Source organism: Pipistrellus kuhlii, unplaced genomic scaffold (assembly GCF_014108245.1).
Source record: "Pipistrellus kuhlii isolate mPipKuh1 unplaced genomic scaffold, mPipKuh1.p scaffold_m20_p_15, whole genome shotgun sequence".
In the NCBI taxonomy this organism is placed as follows: Eukaryota; Metazoa; Chordata; class Mammalia; order Chiroptera; family Vespertilionidae; genus Pipistrellus; species Pipistrellus kuhlii.
The window spans coordinates 33,196,360-33,209,252 of NW_023425460.1; the positions used below are offsets into that span (position 1 = coordinate 33,196,360).

Below are 12,893 nucleotides of genomic sequence, written 5' to 3' on the forward strand. Positions count from 1 at the left end.
TTATAGACATGCACTTCTGTAAAGGAGAGGAAACCTGGGCAGAGTGAGCTCAGAAAGAGTTTAGAAATTTGGGGGTTTATGATTGGCTCTGCCTGGAGCCAGGCTCTCTCTCCCCTTTATTGTTTCATGTCTCTTAGAGGAAGAAGTCTTTCTTCTCTCCCTGAATGAATGCTTTTGAGGTTAGGACCAATAACGCTAGAAAAAGTAGTGTATAACTTCACCTGACACAGGAAGGAGTATTTAGACCAAGACAAATGAGAGCAGATGTGCTCTCAGGCCTTCAGACTGATGTGTGTGTGTGTGTGTGTGTGTGTGTGTTTTCTAACTTGCTTCAAATATTGATAAAAAGTGAAGGGACCTCAGCTGTTGAGACTCCCTACGTTATATGTGATAGACCACGGTGAACTGCCATTTAAAGAATGAGGTAGCTTTCTCTGTGCTGATGTGAAATGATTCCAAGATATATGAAATGTACAAAATGGTGTGTTGTATATGTATTTGAAGAAACAAGATAGAGAGAACCTATAGATACATACAGGCGGTAAATGCCTAGTTCCTTTGGAAGATCACCCAAGATGAAAGTCAGGGGTAGTGGAAGACTTCATACCACATAGGTGGTTTTTCCCTTGTGGCTATGCAGCCTTAAACTTTTTGAGTGATGGATCTGTGTGAAGGTCAGTGGTGAGGCTATGAGGTGGCTGTGTTTGCACATATTTCTGTTGGGCAGCCTGGGCACAATATCTGTGTCCTCATGGAAACAGCCTCCCGCCCCCAGGTCTGTATGTCTCTGCCGCAGTGTGTGAGGCACAATTCAGACTTCTGTTTAGTCTCCAGTGTTCCTCCCTGAGGAACTGTCCCCTAAATCTGTCTTCCTGGGGGAAACTGCTGACAGGTCTCAAAGGCCCTGCAAGGTGAGGTGTTCTCTTTTGAGCAGTCTCAGCAGTACATTAAACCCTGGTCTGTTTGTCCAAGGTAAAAGGCTTTCACTGCCCTCCAGTCTCCTATTCAGGTGGCCCCACAATAAAGCACTTTATTCTTTCTTGGTGAGTCCAATCATGACTGTCCCCCACCCCCACCCCAAGAAGTGAAGGTGCTGGGGAAGTGGAGCAGACGCCAGAATTCTGGCTTTGGACTTGCCAGGCCTAGTGAGCATGCACACTAGCAGCCTGTCCTTTTCTGGAGAAGGCTGGCAGAACTGGCCAGAAGGAGTGCATTTGGCTTGGGGGAAACATTCAAACCCTGCTCTCATCTGCACGAATGCTTCCCCTCCTTCATAGACTCCCTTGGAAAACTTGGGGGGCTGGGAGGGGCCTTCCTGCCTGGGTTTCTCAGATCCCAGGTTGAGTTCTGGGCCTGGATGCAGGGCCTCAAACACTGAGAATTCTCTTGTCTCTCCCACAGAGAACACCTTCTGCAGTGGGGATCACGTGTCTTGGCACAGCCCTTTGGATAACAGTGAGTCAAGAATCCAGCACATGCTGCTGACAGAGGACCCGCAGATGCAACCCGTGCAGACACCCTTTGGGGTAGTTACCTTCCTCCAGGTGAGGCACAGGTTGGACATGGGCAAGAGCCTTCCCTGTAGGAAACGTCTTGCGAGGGCAGGAGGGCTTGGGTTGGGGGAGTGAAAGGAACGGGAGATTTCCTTGTTCTTTTCCCATTTTCTCCTCCATCTGTTTACCATGTCTATTCAGATGGTCTGATTTAACCTGCCGAGAGGGAAGAAGGGGGAAAGGAAAGGGACCATTTGGGTAGGAGAGGATGATGGTAGCAGAGGCGGGTAACAGGGAGGGTATTTCTGTAAACTAGTTAAGACCCAGGCAGCCAGAGGCACAGTAACTCCCAGCCTTGGGGTATGCATCCATCCCCGCTGCAGAGGGCCTCTTTGCGATCCTGATGGGTCTGCGTGAAGATTCAGTTGTTTCTCTTGAGATTTATCAAAGGCTTAGCTCCTGATGAGGAAGGGAGCTCTTCTGCCATCTGCTGGGCCCTTTGGTTGTTGTTTCGAGCTTGAAGAGTTTCAAAATCTATTTACATTCCCCATGATCCCAGATTGGGCAGCAACATTCCCTATAATCCCAGGGCCTCCACTACTTCTAGGGACATCCTGATTTTCTCTGCAGTCAAGGACTTAACTTTGTGTCACCAGAAACCTGACCTATCACAGCAGAGCAAAAATCAGCCATTAGTGCTACATCTGTGGACCCATCCATACCCTGGCCAGGCAATTATTTCCTCCTAAGGGAACCATCCCATTTCAGATGTACTAGCCTGTAGTCCCATCACTTGAAGTGACACAGAGTCTGGGTGGCTGACCTTCTGGATTGGTGGGAGGATTAGCCATTAACACACTATGGCATCTTGTCTCTGGGTCTCAGATCGTTGGTGTCTGCACTGAGGAGCTCCATGCAGCCCAGCAGTGGAATGGGCAGGGTATCCTGGAGCTGCTGCGGATGGTGCCCATGTGAGTACCTCCCCTCCCTATGAGGTGGGTGCCTGGCTTCCCAGGCCTGGGGGTGGGACCCCCTTCTTCCCCCACATGTGGGCTTCCCCTTACATTGCTGTTCAGTCACTGGCTTTTCACATCAGGGCTTCCTGACAACTCACTCCCTGATGGCCCCCGACCACTAACCTTGAGTGTTCTGTGCCTGGGGCAGCAAGCAGGGCAGGCTGTAGGCCCAGCCCAGACCCTCCTGCCCCCTTTCTTTATCCACAGCGCTGGCGGCCCCTGGCTGATAACTGACATGCGGAGGGGAGAGACCATATTTGAGATCGATCCACACCTGCAAGTATGTCTTGAGTGAGGAAAACCTTTCTAGCACACTGTGCCTAGGCCTCTTCCAAATAACACTGGCTTTCATCCTGGGAAAACAAGGAGCTTTATTTGTGAGTGAATGACATATGGCATGATTTGGAACTTGTCCTCTGAATTCTGCAGAGTGCTTAAGGGAGCAGAGATTTCAGACCAGAAAAACTGGTCTCAGACGCATGTATTTTTTAATTTTAAAAGGATACTTTTATTGTATGCAAATCTCATATCAATAAACCTGATGTTCAAAAATATGATCGCTAGCAACTAAATAATAGTGGATATAGCTTACCCAGTATTCACCCTCCCACATCCCCCTTCTATAAAGAACACAGACTTTCTTTCTGGGAGCCATCCCACCACTGTCACCAAATCCTATAACAGACAGAATAGGTGATGCAGTGGGAAGTCCTGATTGGTCAAATGATCTTATCCCCTTTCTAGATACATTTTCATCTTGATCAGTCAGATACCAAGCTCCTTCCCTGGGTAGGCTGGAATTTCTTGATGTGTAAAGGAAGTCTTTATACACACAGGCCTACAGTTGCCCACTCATGTGGCCTGGCTCTAGAGTTTCAATGTCATCTTTGATTTTTTAGAAGAAACACTATTTTTTGCAGGCAGGTGAATTTTCGAAGCCACATAGAGCATAACTTCCTTTCTTACTGGTTGCTTCTGATGCAGGAGCAGCAGGTAGCTATAATGTGCCTGGCATGTGTCTGCCTCTCCTTTCCCCCAGCCAGTTGCAGGTCATTGCTTCTATGAAAATCTTGTAGGACACAGGCAGCTGTCAGGAGTTACTATACATGTCCTGTAGGAGGGATAAGAGGTGGCAGGGAAGAGGTGGACACATAGCCAGCAGCCCCTCTGCGTTCTTTTTTTTAATATATTTTATTGATTTTTCTTACAGAGAGGAAACGAGAGATATAGAGAGCTAGAAACGTTGATGAGAGAGAAACATCGACTAGCTGCCTCCTGCACACCCCCTACTGGGGATGTGCCCGCAACCAACGTACATGCCCCTGACTGGAATCGAACCTGGGACCCTTCAGTCCGCAGACTGACGCTCTACCGCTGAGCCAAACCGGTTTCGGCCCCTCTGCGTTCTTTACTGCAGACCTGTGAGTTCTTGGGTAGAAACCCGGCTCATTCACAGATGATGCTCCTCTATTTTCCTAGTGCCTTTAACACTGAAGTTTTCAAATTGCTGCCAGGATCCTCTGTAATCTGTACTTTAAACTTGGTTTCATTGTAACTTCTGCTTATGCAAGAACAAGGTACCACCAAGGGTATATTTCCCTAAACCCTTGTACTATAGCCACACTGGATTCAGCATGGTGGAACACTGTGGGCTGTTGTTTTACCCCTATCACAAGTGCCAAGGATTGAGAAAGAACCAGTCCTTTGAGCTAATAGGGTAAGCAACCTATCATTTCCTGCATGCTAAGAATAGTTCTCTTCCTAATCTTTAGGCTCCCCCCTCAACCAACTAACAGGACCAAGAGTACCTAAGAGGTTGTTTTTTAATATATTTTTATTGATTTAGACAGGAAGGGAAAGGAAGAGAGAGAAAGAAACATCAGTGATGAGAAAATCATTGATCTGCTGCCTCCTGCATGCACCACATGGGAGATGGAGCCCACAACCTGGGCATATACCCTGACTAGGAATCAAACCGTGACTCTTCTGGTTCACAGGTCAATACTCAACACTGAGCCACACTGGCAAGGCCCTAGAGGTCTTTAAAAGTAAGCAGGCAGCCCTAGGTGGTTCGGCTCAGTGGACAGAGCATTGGCCTGCGGACTGAAGGATCTCTGGTTTGACTCGGTCAAGGGCATGTACCTCGGTTGCAGACTCCTCCCCGGCCTGGGCCCTTAGTCAGGACTCATGCAGAAGGCAACTAATCGATGTGCTTTTCTCACATTGATATTTCTCTCTGTCTTCCCCTCTCTCTAGTAATCAATGGAAAAATATTCTCAGGTGGTGATTAAAAATAATAATAATAATAATAATAATAAATAAATAAATAAATAAAAAAGTAAGCAGGCAGCCCTTGATGAGAAAATCCAGCTTTTTTCCTGGTGACTCTGTGTCAAGTGGGAACTCCTTTGTGCTCATGTGTGCCAGTCGGGCCTGCTTGCAAGTGGTTCATTTTAGAGTTGGCTCCTGTTCCTTTGCTCCAAGCTCTACCACTGGGTAGCTGTGCGCCTAAACAAGTCCCTTAACTTCTCTAGGCACTAACTCTTTTTTACGTATAAAGTAAGTGGTCTTAGCTAGTTGAGCCAAGAGGTATTCTTAGCTTTTTGCTTCAGTAAAGGGCTTTAGGGTGGCCACTAGAAAGAGGGGAAAAGTCAGACTCTACCCTGAGCAAACTAGGGCCCACATGCTCCTGCCTGGAGCACAGAGCTGCTCCCTTCCTCAGCCTGTCCCTGTCTCTGCTCAGAAGCCCAACTTTGTCTATGCGGTGCTAGCACTGGAAAGGAGGAGAGTGTGATTGATGAGAGGGAGGCATACAGAGCCAGGCCTGGTCTCAAGAAAAAGGACCTTACTAGTATGTAAGCTTACCTTGTGCTTCCCCAGAGAGGCTTCCTAGCCCAGCAGCAGCCAGATGGTGCCTGTGAGGCCTGAGGAGAAAGGCGTGCGGACTCTTTCTGAGGAGCTCACTCGGGAGCTTTGTTTGGCCCACATGGTTGTTTATGAGCAAGATTATTAGAGCCTTCCAGATGACCTTTAATCCAAAGCCCAACATCACAGAGCGATGTTTTACCAGAAACCCCAGGGGTGGGATGTTTGGGCATGACTCTTCCTCAAGGCCATTTGGCAAGGCCATTTGGAGGGTGTTTGGACTCAACAGTGCCAAGGCCTGCACGAAAGAAGGGCCTCAGGTGAGGTCTGCAGATGGTCACTGACCTCCAGGCACCCATTTCATTCCAAGAAACGGAAAAGAAACGTCATGCAAAGTCTTTTGTCGAACAAGTTAGCAGTGCAGGAAGTCCCGCCCTTCTGCTCTGTGGTGGTGCTTCACTGTGACGACACCCCCTGCTGTTAGAAGAGGGAACTGCTGATGTGGAGCCAGGGAGAAGTTGATCTGAGTCCTGGCCTCTCCCACCTGTGCCAGCTTCCATCCTGTTCTCTGTAGTAGCAACTGAGGAGGTTCTTCCTGGGCGATGGGAGGAGAGGAAGCACTGCTTTTCCTCAGGGAAATAGTTCCTGGTTCTGCCACATTAGCCACACAGGCCGCATGGTTGAGCAGAGCTGAGGCATTGAAACAGGTGTGAAGGGTTTTTTACTGAAGATTGATGATAGAAGAGAAGCTTCTCTTGGGATTTTTCTTCTTCCTGGCTTCCCCTAATCCCTGGTTCTGGAGGAGGGCTTGGCTGGCAGAGATGCCTGTGTGTTAATAACCGAGGACCTGCTCTTCTAGCACTTGTCCCATGCTCAGCACCTACAAGGGCTCAGTAAACACCGGAGAGGTGGTGTTGACCTTGGGCCACCGGTTCGCTGAAGGAACTCTGGCTCTTTGGTTCTTTCTAAGCAGGAGAGAGTTGACAAAGGCATCGAGACGGACGGCTCCAATCTAAGCGGTGTCAGTGCCAAGTGTGCCTGGGATGACCTGAGCCGGCCCCCTGAGGATGACGAAGACAGCCGGAGCATCTGCATAGGCACACAGCCCCGGCGGCTCTCCGGCAAAGGTAGGAGCTCTCACCGGCCTTTCTCCTCCTCTTTCCCCAAGCCTGGCTTTCAGGCTCTGTTGGATGGGTCTCTGACATAAACAGCCCACTCAATAGTTTTTTCCTGGCAGGACTTAAACAGCATACGAAGTCTTCCAGCCGTGGAATTAAGGGGGCGTTGCTGACCCATTTCTCCTGTTCCCTTTGTGTGTATTTCAAATGTACCACCAGCAGTGACGATTGTGTTTTAGATTGATTTATCCCTTGCAATCTGAGGTCAGGGAGGTGAGTGGAAGCCATAGAACAGTTACAGGAAAAGGCCACAGTCCACCCAAGTACAAGAGAACAAGCATCGGTCACCCATAGAATTGACTCAGGGCCCAGCTCTGGCCTGAAAGCCATGCCAGATCGAGGATCACTCTGGCCTCCGGCCTTAGACAAGAGAGGCCCAAGTGTGAGGCCAGCTTGCAAATTTCCCTGCCCCACTGCTCTGCAGATACAGTGCGAGGCGCTGTGGACAGGGAACTCTGTGCCCACTACATTCCAGGTGAGGCCATGGAGGAGGAGGATATGGCTCTCTCGTTAGAAGCTCATCATGTTGGTCTTGACTATAGAAATAGTTGTGGTATTTAGTAAAGAGCATCCAGAACTAACTCCAAAAGAAAAGCAGCCATTTACAAATATATAGCTTCTTTTTCTGCTTCTTTTTTCTATTCCTCCAATTTTTTTTCATTTTTTGAAGAATAAAATGCCTACATATGTGATAGCACTTACGAAAGGTTTTCTTCCCATAAAGGACAATTTAAAACCCTAACACAAATACCCGACCCAGTTCTAATGGTGTGCCAAACCCATGGGAGGTTTCAAGAGAACGTATACAGCCGAAACCAGTTTGTCTCAGTGGATAGAGCATCAGCCTGCAGACTGAAGGGTCCAAGGTTCGATTCCGGTCAAGGGCATGTACCTTGGTTGTGGGCCATCCCCAGTGGGGGTTGTGCACGAGGCAGCTGATCGATATTTCCCTCTCATCGATGTTTCTAACTCTCTATCCCTCTCTCTTCCTCTCTGTAAAAAAATCAATAAAATATATTAAAAAAGAAAAAAAGAATGGCTTCTTCAGACCAAAAGTTTTTTGAGAACATAATGCTTTATCAGCCCTGTGTCCTCACACTGTACCCACTCAGATCACACAGCTGATGCCTAGAGCAGGCTCAGGAGGCCTTCATGGGGGCCTTTCCCCAGCATATCTACAGAACCCGGTTTCTAGGGCCGGTTGGGGGATGTGGGAGTCTAAAGAACCACCAGACAACTTAGTGGTGTTGTTGCAGACACGGAGCAGATCCGGGAGACCCTGAGGAGAGGACTTGAGATCAACAGCAAACCTGTCCTTCCACCAATCAACACTCAGCGGCAGAATGGCCTCACCCATGACCGGGCCCCGTAAGTTCCCTATCACAGAGGGGCTTAGTACTGGGACCTGTTAGCGATGTCCCAGGGCTGGGACAAGGGGACAGTTTTGTCCTGAAGGGCCTGTTTCTGTGGCTTGCATGAAAGAGAACAATGCTGATAGCCCTTGCTGGACGGGCCCAGGGTCTGGGGAATACTGATCTGTGGGTCATAGATAGGAAAGGGCCTCAGAGGGGACCAGCGGAGCAGGATTATAAACATTAGTAAATATTTATATGGGCTGTGTGAGCAGACGGGAGGCCAAATTGGGGCAAAATCTGAGTTGGGGCCTCCCAGCCTTGTGGGAGCCCATTGTGCTGAGCACGGCTCCCCCTTATCTCAGCCTCGACCAGAGTTGCCCTTCCTTCCTTCCTGGAGCCTGGTCTCCGGCTGATAGCTGCAACCCCAGGGGCCTCACTGTCTGGCCAGCCCCATACGGGACGCCTGCTATGAGGCCCTTCTTCCTGCCTCCCTTCCATGGGGCCCAGGGCGGGAAGGGAAGTCCCTTGCAGGCCCCTGCTGCCTGTCCAGGGGCCTCCAGAGCCCTTGGGAGAGACTGTGGCCACCCCAAGGTCAGATCCGTTTCCTGCTGACCTCTTTTCCTCTGAGAGGGGACAAATGGTGGGTAGGGCTGGAGCTGGGCACCCCCCTCTGCTCTTAGTCCTAGGGCAGCTCTAGGGAATAGCTGCTGGCAGGGGATACCTGGGAGCTGGCAGGCCAGAGCAGGAACCTGGCCTGCCAGGGAGGAAGTTGCTGTGCTCTGAACTAAAAAGGAAGCAGCTCACTTCTGCAAGACCAGTGTAATCTGTCCTTCTTCTAAAAAGTCTTTATTACACACTTGCTGTGTGGCAGGCTCAAGACCCAGGGGTCCATCTGGGCTAAAGGTTCTTTTAGGGTCACACGAACAAGTTAATTAATTAATTAACTAACTAACTAACTAACTGACTAATTGGTGTGAGTCTGGCTGTCTTTGCAATTTTTTAGAAATACCTAATTCTTTCTATTCTAGCTCCAGATGCTCATCCACAAGCCCCAGGAGTGTTAGTGGTGTAATACACTGCAAAAAAGATAAGTCAGCATCATCAGGAGTAGTTAGGGGGGCGGGCTTCTCAGAGGAGGAAGAACATGAGCTATGGACCCTGAAGGCAACCTGGAATTGTAAAAGTAGGGAAGGAGCTGACAGGGATGGAATAGGGAGGCCTAGCTAGTTAAGGTTAGTGCTACCTGCTGGGAGCAGATTATGGAGCAGAGAGAGTTGCTTTGGGGGCAGGCCTGCCCATGAGGGCTCACCATGCAGAAGCCATGAGAACTGAGCTGTTCGGCAAGTGCCAGGAGAAGCCTCCACTGCCGCTTCCGAGCAGTTTTCAACCCTGAAGTAGCTGGCTGGAGGCACCGTCATCTTCCCTTGGCAGCAGCAGATGGCCAGGCTGGGTTGTGTGGCATCTGGAGCCTCTCTACCTGTGAATCTGGACCCTGTCCTAGGCCACACTCCTTGTGCCCTGAGCTTGGCTTCTGGGCCCCCAAGCCCTGGTGATAGGCCTGGAGGTACTTTAAGGCTTAAAGGCTCAAACGGATTGCCTATAGTTTGCAGACAGTCTTAGCCCAGGTGGCCCTTCCAGCTCTGGAAGGTTCAGCTTTCTAGGCAGAAGGGGCAGGGACTCCTGTGGAGACACCCCACTTGCCCTCTTGTATAGCTGATACAGGTCTGAAGTCTCACTTCCTGTCTTGGGTATACTTCTGGCCGGTATGTCCCCCAGACATTGCAAGGAAGCACAAGTCTTTGGGTTTCTGGATGCACACATACCGCTCCTTCAGACTGGGCAGTGGGCGTCAGACCTGGTCTGAGGGCTGTCTGTAGACACAAGACAGAGGCTGCAGCCTCCGCCCCTTGACCTGAGTTGGCTGAGCGGCAGAGAGATGGGTAGGAATAGACCAGAGGTGCTGGCCCTCTGGGATCTCCCTTTCTTGCAGCTCAGGTACGCAGTGATGTCTCCCAAGTGCCAGAATCTGCAGTTTGGAGGGAATCGGAACCTTTCCTCTGAGATTCTCAGTGCCGGTTACTAATTTGTTAACAGTTGGTTGAGAAATGGTTCCTCCTCCGTTGCCAAGAATATTTTCCAACACACGCCTCCAGTCTCTCAGGACTGGCTTCCTATTATCTCATGATCAATGATGATGGACTTGGTTCAGATAAGCAAGCACAGATGTAATATTGTGCTTCCCACTCTGGGACTTGACCCCGTTTCAGATAAACCACATGGTTTGCAACTGAGAAAGCCGACCCCAAATGTGTTGGCACCAGCATTTGCTCCTCCCTGAGAGGAGGCTGGGAGCAACCAGCACGGACCTTATTGTGTCTGCACGTCTGATTTTCCTTCAGTCAGGCTCTCTGGGCTGGGCATTCCGATGCATGGGCTTCCTGGGTCTGAATGTGGCCTGCGGGAGCTGCAGGTCAGAGGAGCTGATGGAGCCCGGACATCGGCAGCGGGGCCCTGGCCTACCTGGGAAATCAGGTATTTGCTCTTTTTATGCCTCAATAGCAACTAAGATGTGCCAAGTGCTGTTCCAAGTGCTTTATGGCATCTGAATTTAGCTCATCCTCATAGTCACTCTATGAAATAGATAATCTTAGATGAGGAAACTAAGGTACAGAGTGGCTAATGAACAACTTGCTCACGGTTACAAAAGAGTGGAGCTTATGGCAGGCTTAGCCATTCATACAGTGTGATCTTCCTCATCCCATGATTGGGGATCCTGTGAGGGACACATAAGACTGTGTCTCTGATGTGGTAACCCTCACTGATGGCTCTTACCTAACTAGTTGGAGCACAAATAGCAATCTTTCACGTAACATCAAGGGCAAGGCTAAATCCTGGAGTTAGAAGCTTACTCTGCATATTTAACCCTAGAGAGGACATTCCATCAGGCTCCTGCTTCCAAATCCCAGAAATAGCAAGCCGTGTCTATGGCATAATTGGCTCATTTATTCCAGAGCTACTTTTTGACACAGAGCCTTTTCTTCATGCTCAGAAACAAAACCAGCCCTATCTGTGGCCCCTCCACCACCTCTGAGGTTAGAGATTTCTTTCTTTCTTCCTTGAGGCCTTACTTCCTGCTTCCCAGAAAGGCAGGCCCCTCTGGGCAACCTGCTCCTCTCCCACTAGCCCTTGCCAGCCCTCCCTCCGCCCACCGCCTTCCCGGAAAGGAGAGTCCTTAGCCCTCTTTGGGGCTCCTTCCAGCATTTCACAACCCTTGCATTCCAGCTGTGAAATTTATATCTGGCTTTCCCCAAGATGATCAGTTGAGAAAAGCCTCCTTGGGCTTGGCTGGCACCTTCCTTCCCACTGCCTGCCCCAGTGAGTTTAGGAAGCATGAGAAATAGTTCCTTTGTCCACTCAGGAGAGCCTGGCTTAGAGACAGCGCCTGCCAATACTTGTACGGACCTGGGGGGAAAGTCACTGGGTGTCTTTCCTGTCTGAGGCTGCCGTTAAACACGCAGTTCTGGGAGTCTGGCCTCAGCTCCCAGCCTCCTATAGTGAGTGTGTCGGAGGATGTGAGTGTCCGGTGCATCATGTGGGGAGTGCATCATATGCGTTTCTATTAACTTACTCTGATGCTGGAAACCTGCAGCAGTGTCCCAGGCCCTCCCCTCCCTCTGCCAGTGACTCACTGAGGTGGGGGGACCCCTCGGGAGCCTATGGGTCAATATCCTTCCCGAGAGGGACTCAGGTGTGTGTGTACACAGGTTCCTGACTGTGAGAAAAACTCTTTGTAGTTGAGGCACCTTTAAAAATCAAACTAACCTTCCTTGCTAATCCAAGTTTCTTGGTCTTCTGGACTTGCACAAATAGTTTTTAAGGTGTGAGGTTTTTGTTTTTTTCCTTTTTGCCTTAATTTCTCAAAGAATTAAAGTTTCAAATTCTGTTGTGACATTCTCAGCTGCAGCCTCCCTCCAGCACGGACACACATACCCACACATAAATTTCTCTCCACTTTTATGGGTATTTCTGCTCCCATTTGTTTGGCCTCCTGGGTGGGGTGACTTTGCTGCCTCTCTTCTCGAATCTTGAATAGCTTGTGACCTGACTAGGGAGTCATCCTTTAGGAAAAAAATGTGTTTTGTTTTGCTCATCCTCAAAGCCATGAATGATAATTAGGAGAAGAAAATATCTAGTTTGCATCCAATGAGCTGGGTGAAAGAAGGTGAGTTTCCATCTGGGAAAACATCTGGGCTGTTGCTATTGCTGCTCACACGCAGGGCGGTCTTCAGTAACCCTGTTCTAAGGGGTCTGTGGCATCAATGCAGTGGTAAGCCAGGAGCCTGCATCTGTCACATTGTCCTCCCTCATCCCTCCCAGGCTCGGGAAGTATAGTTTTTTCACTGGAGAGAAAAACCCAGGAAGAAACAGGCCTGTTCTCAGGGTCTTCGCCAGGCCCCGCAGAGCTGAGGAGGACAGACCCGGCCTCTGTGATGTCCATGTGTCGTGCCGAGTGCCTGGCTTTATTTGCCTTCCTCAGAAATACATGTTTGAAAGGGTGAAACTAGGTGCTGCACAGCAAATCCGGCTCAGTGAATTTGTTTGAACTCCATTCTCTGCTCCGCTTCCCCGAAGAGATGAAGCCATACTCATTGTTGACTCCCCAGCCTCGAGTTCACGGCCAGCCCATTGAATTTCCCATCCAAAATACATCCCCTCATCCTCAAGTTGCACAATCGCCCATCCTTGATATTCATTGTCACCCAACACTTCAGCAGTGAGTCACTTCTCCAGAGAAGGGAAAAGGAAGGCTCAAAGGTGAGACTGGAGAGAGGAAATGACTCAGTGTCTCACAGAATGGGAAGCCAAGGGCTCTGGCTTAGAGTGGGCTCCTTCAGGAAAGCAGGGGTCCTATTTGCCCACCCAAGTCAGAGCCCAGGCTGGGATGGAGGTCTTTGGTGCCCATAAGAGTTGACTATTAGCTGAAAC

The 12,893-nt window shown here is 49.7% G+C and overlaps 1 protein-coding gene across 10 annotated transcripts in view; it reads left to right on the forward strand.

The window, feature by feature from the left end:
- Positions 1-12,893, forward strand: part of SUFU (SUFU negative regulator of hedgehog signaling) — an 82,268-nt gene that overhangs the window by 42,822 nt on the left and 26,553 nt on the right. For 9 of the 10 annotated variants that reach the window (XR_006741717.1, XR_004987982.2, XR_004987979.2 and 6 more), the window contains exons 4-8: positions 1,402-1,544; positions 2,379-2,464; positions 2,717-2,789; positions 6,345-6,501; positions 7,809-7,920. Coding sequence is in view for 6 of the 10 variants with exons in the window: in XM_045582044.1 (XP_045438000.1) it covers positions 1,402-1,544; positions 2,379-2,464; positions 2,717-2,789; positions 6,345-6,501; positions 7,809-7,920 (571 nt within the window). In the remaining 4 variants the exon portion in view is untranslated. The remainder of the gene's footprint in view (positions 1-1,401; positions 1,545-2,378; positions 2,465-2,716; positions 2,790-6,344; positions 6,502-7,808; positions 7,921-12,893) is intronic. The other variant, XM_036437909.2, reaches the window with a different exon arrangement.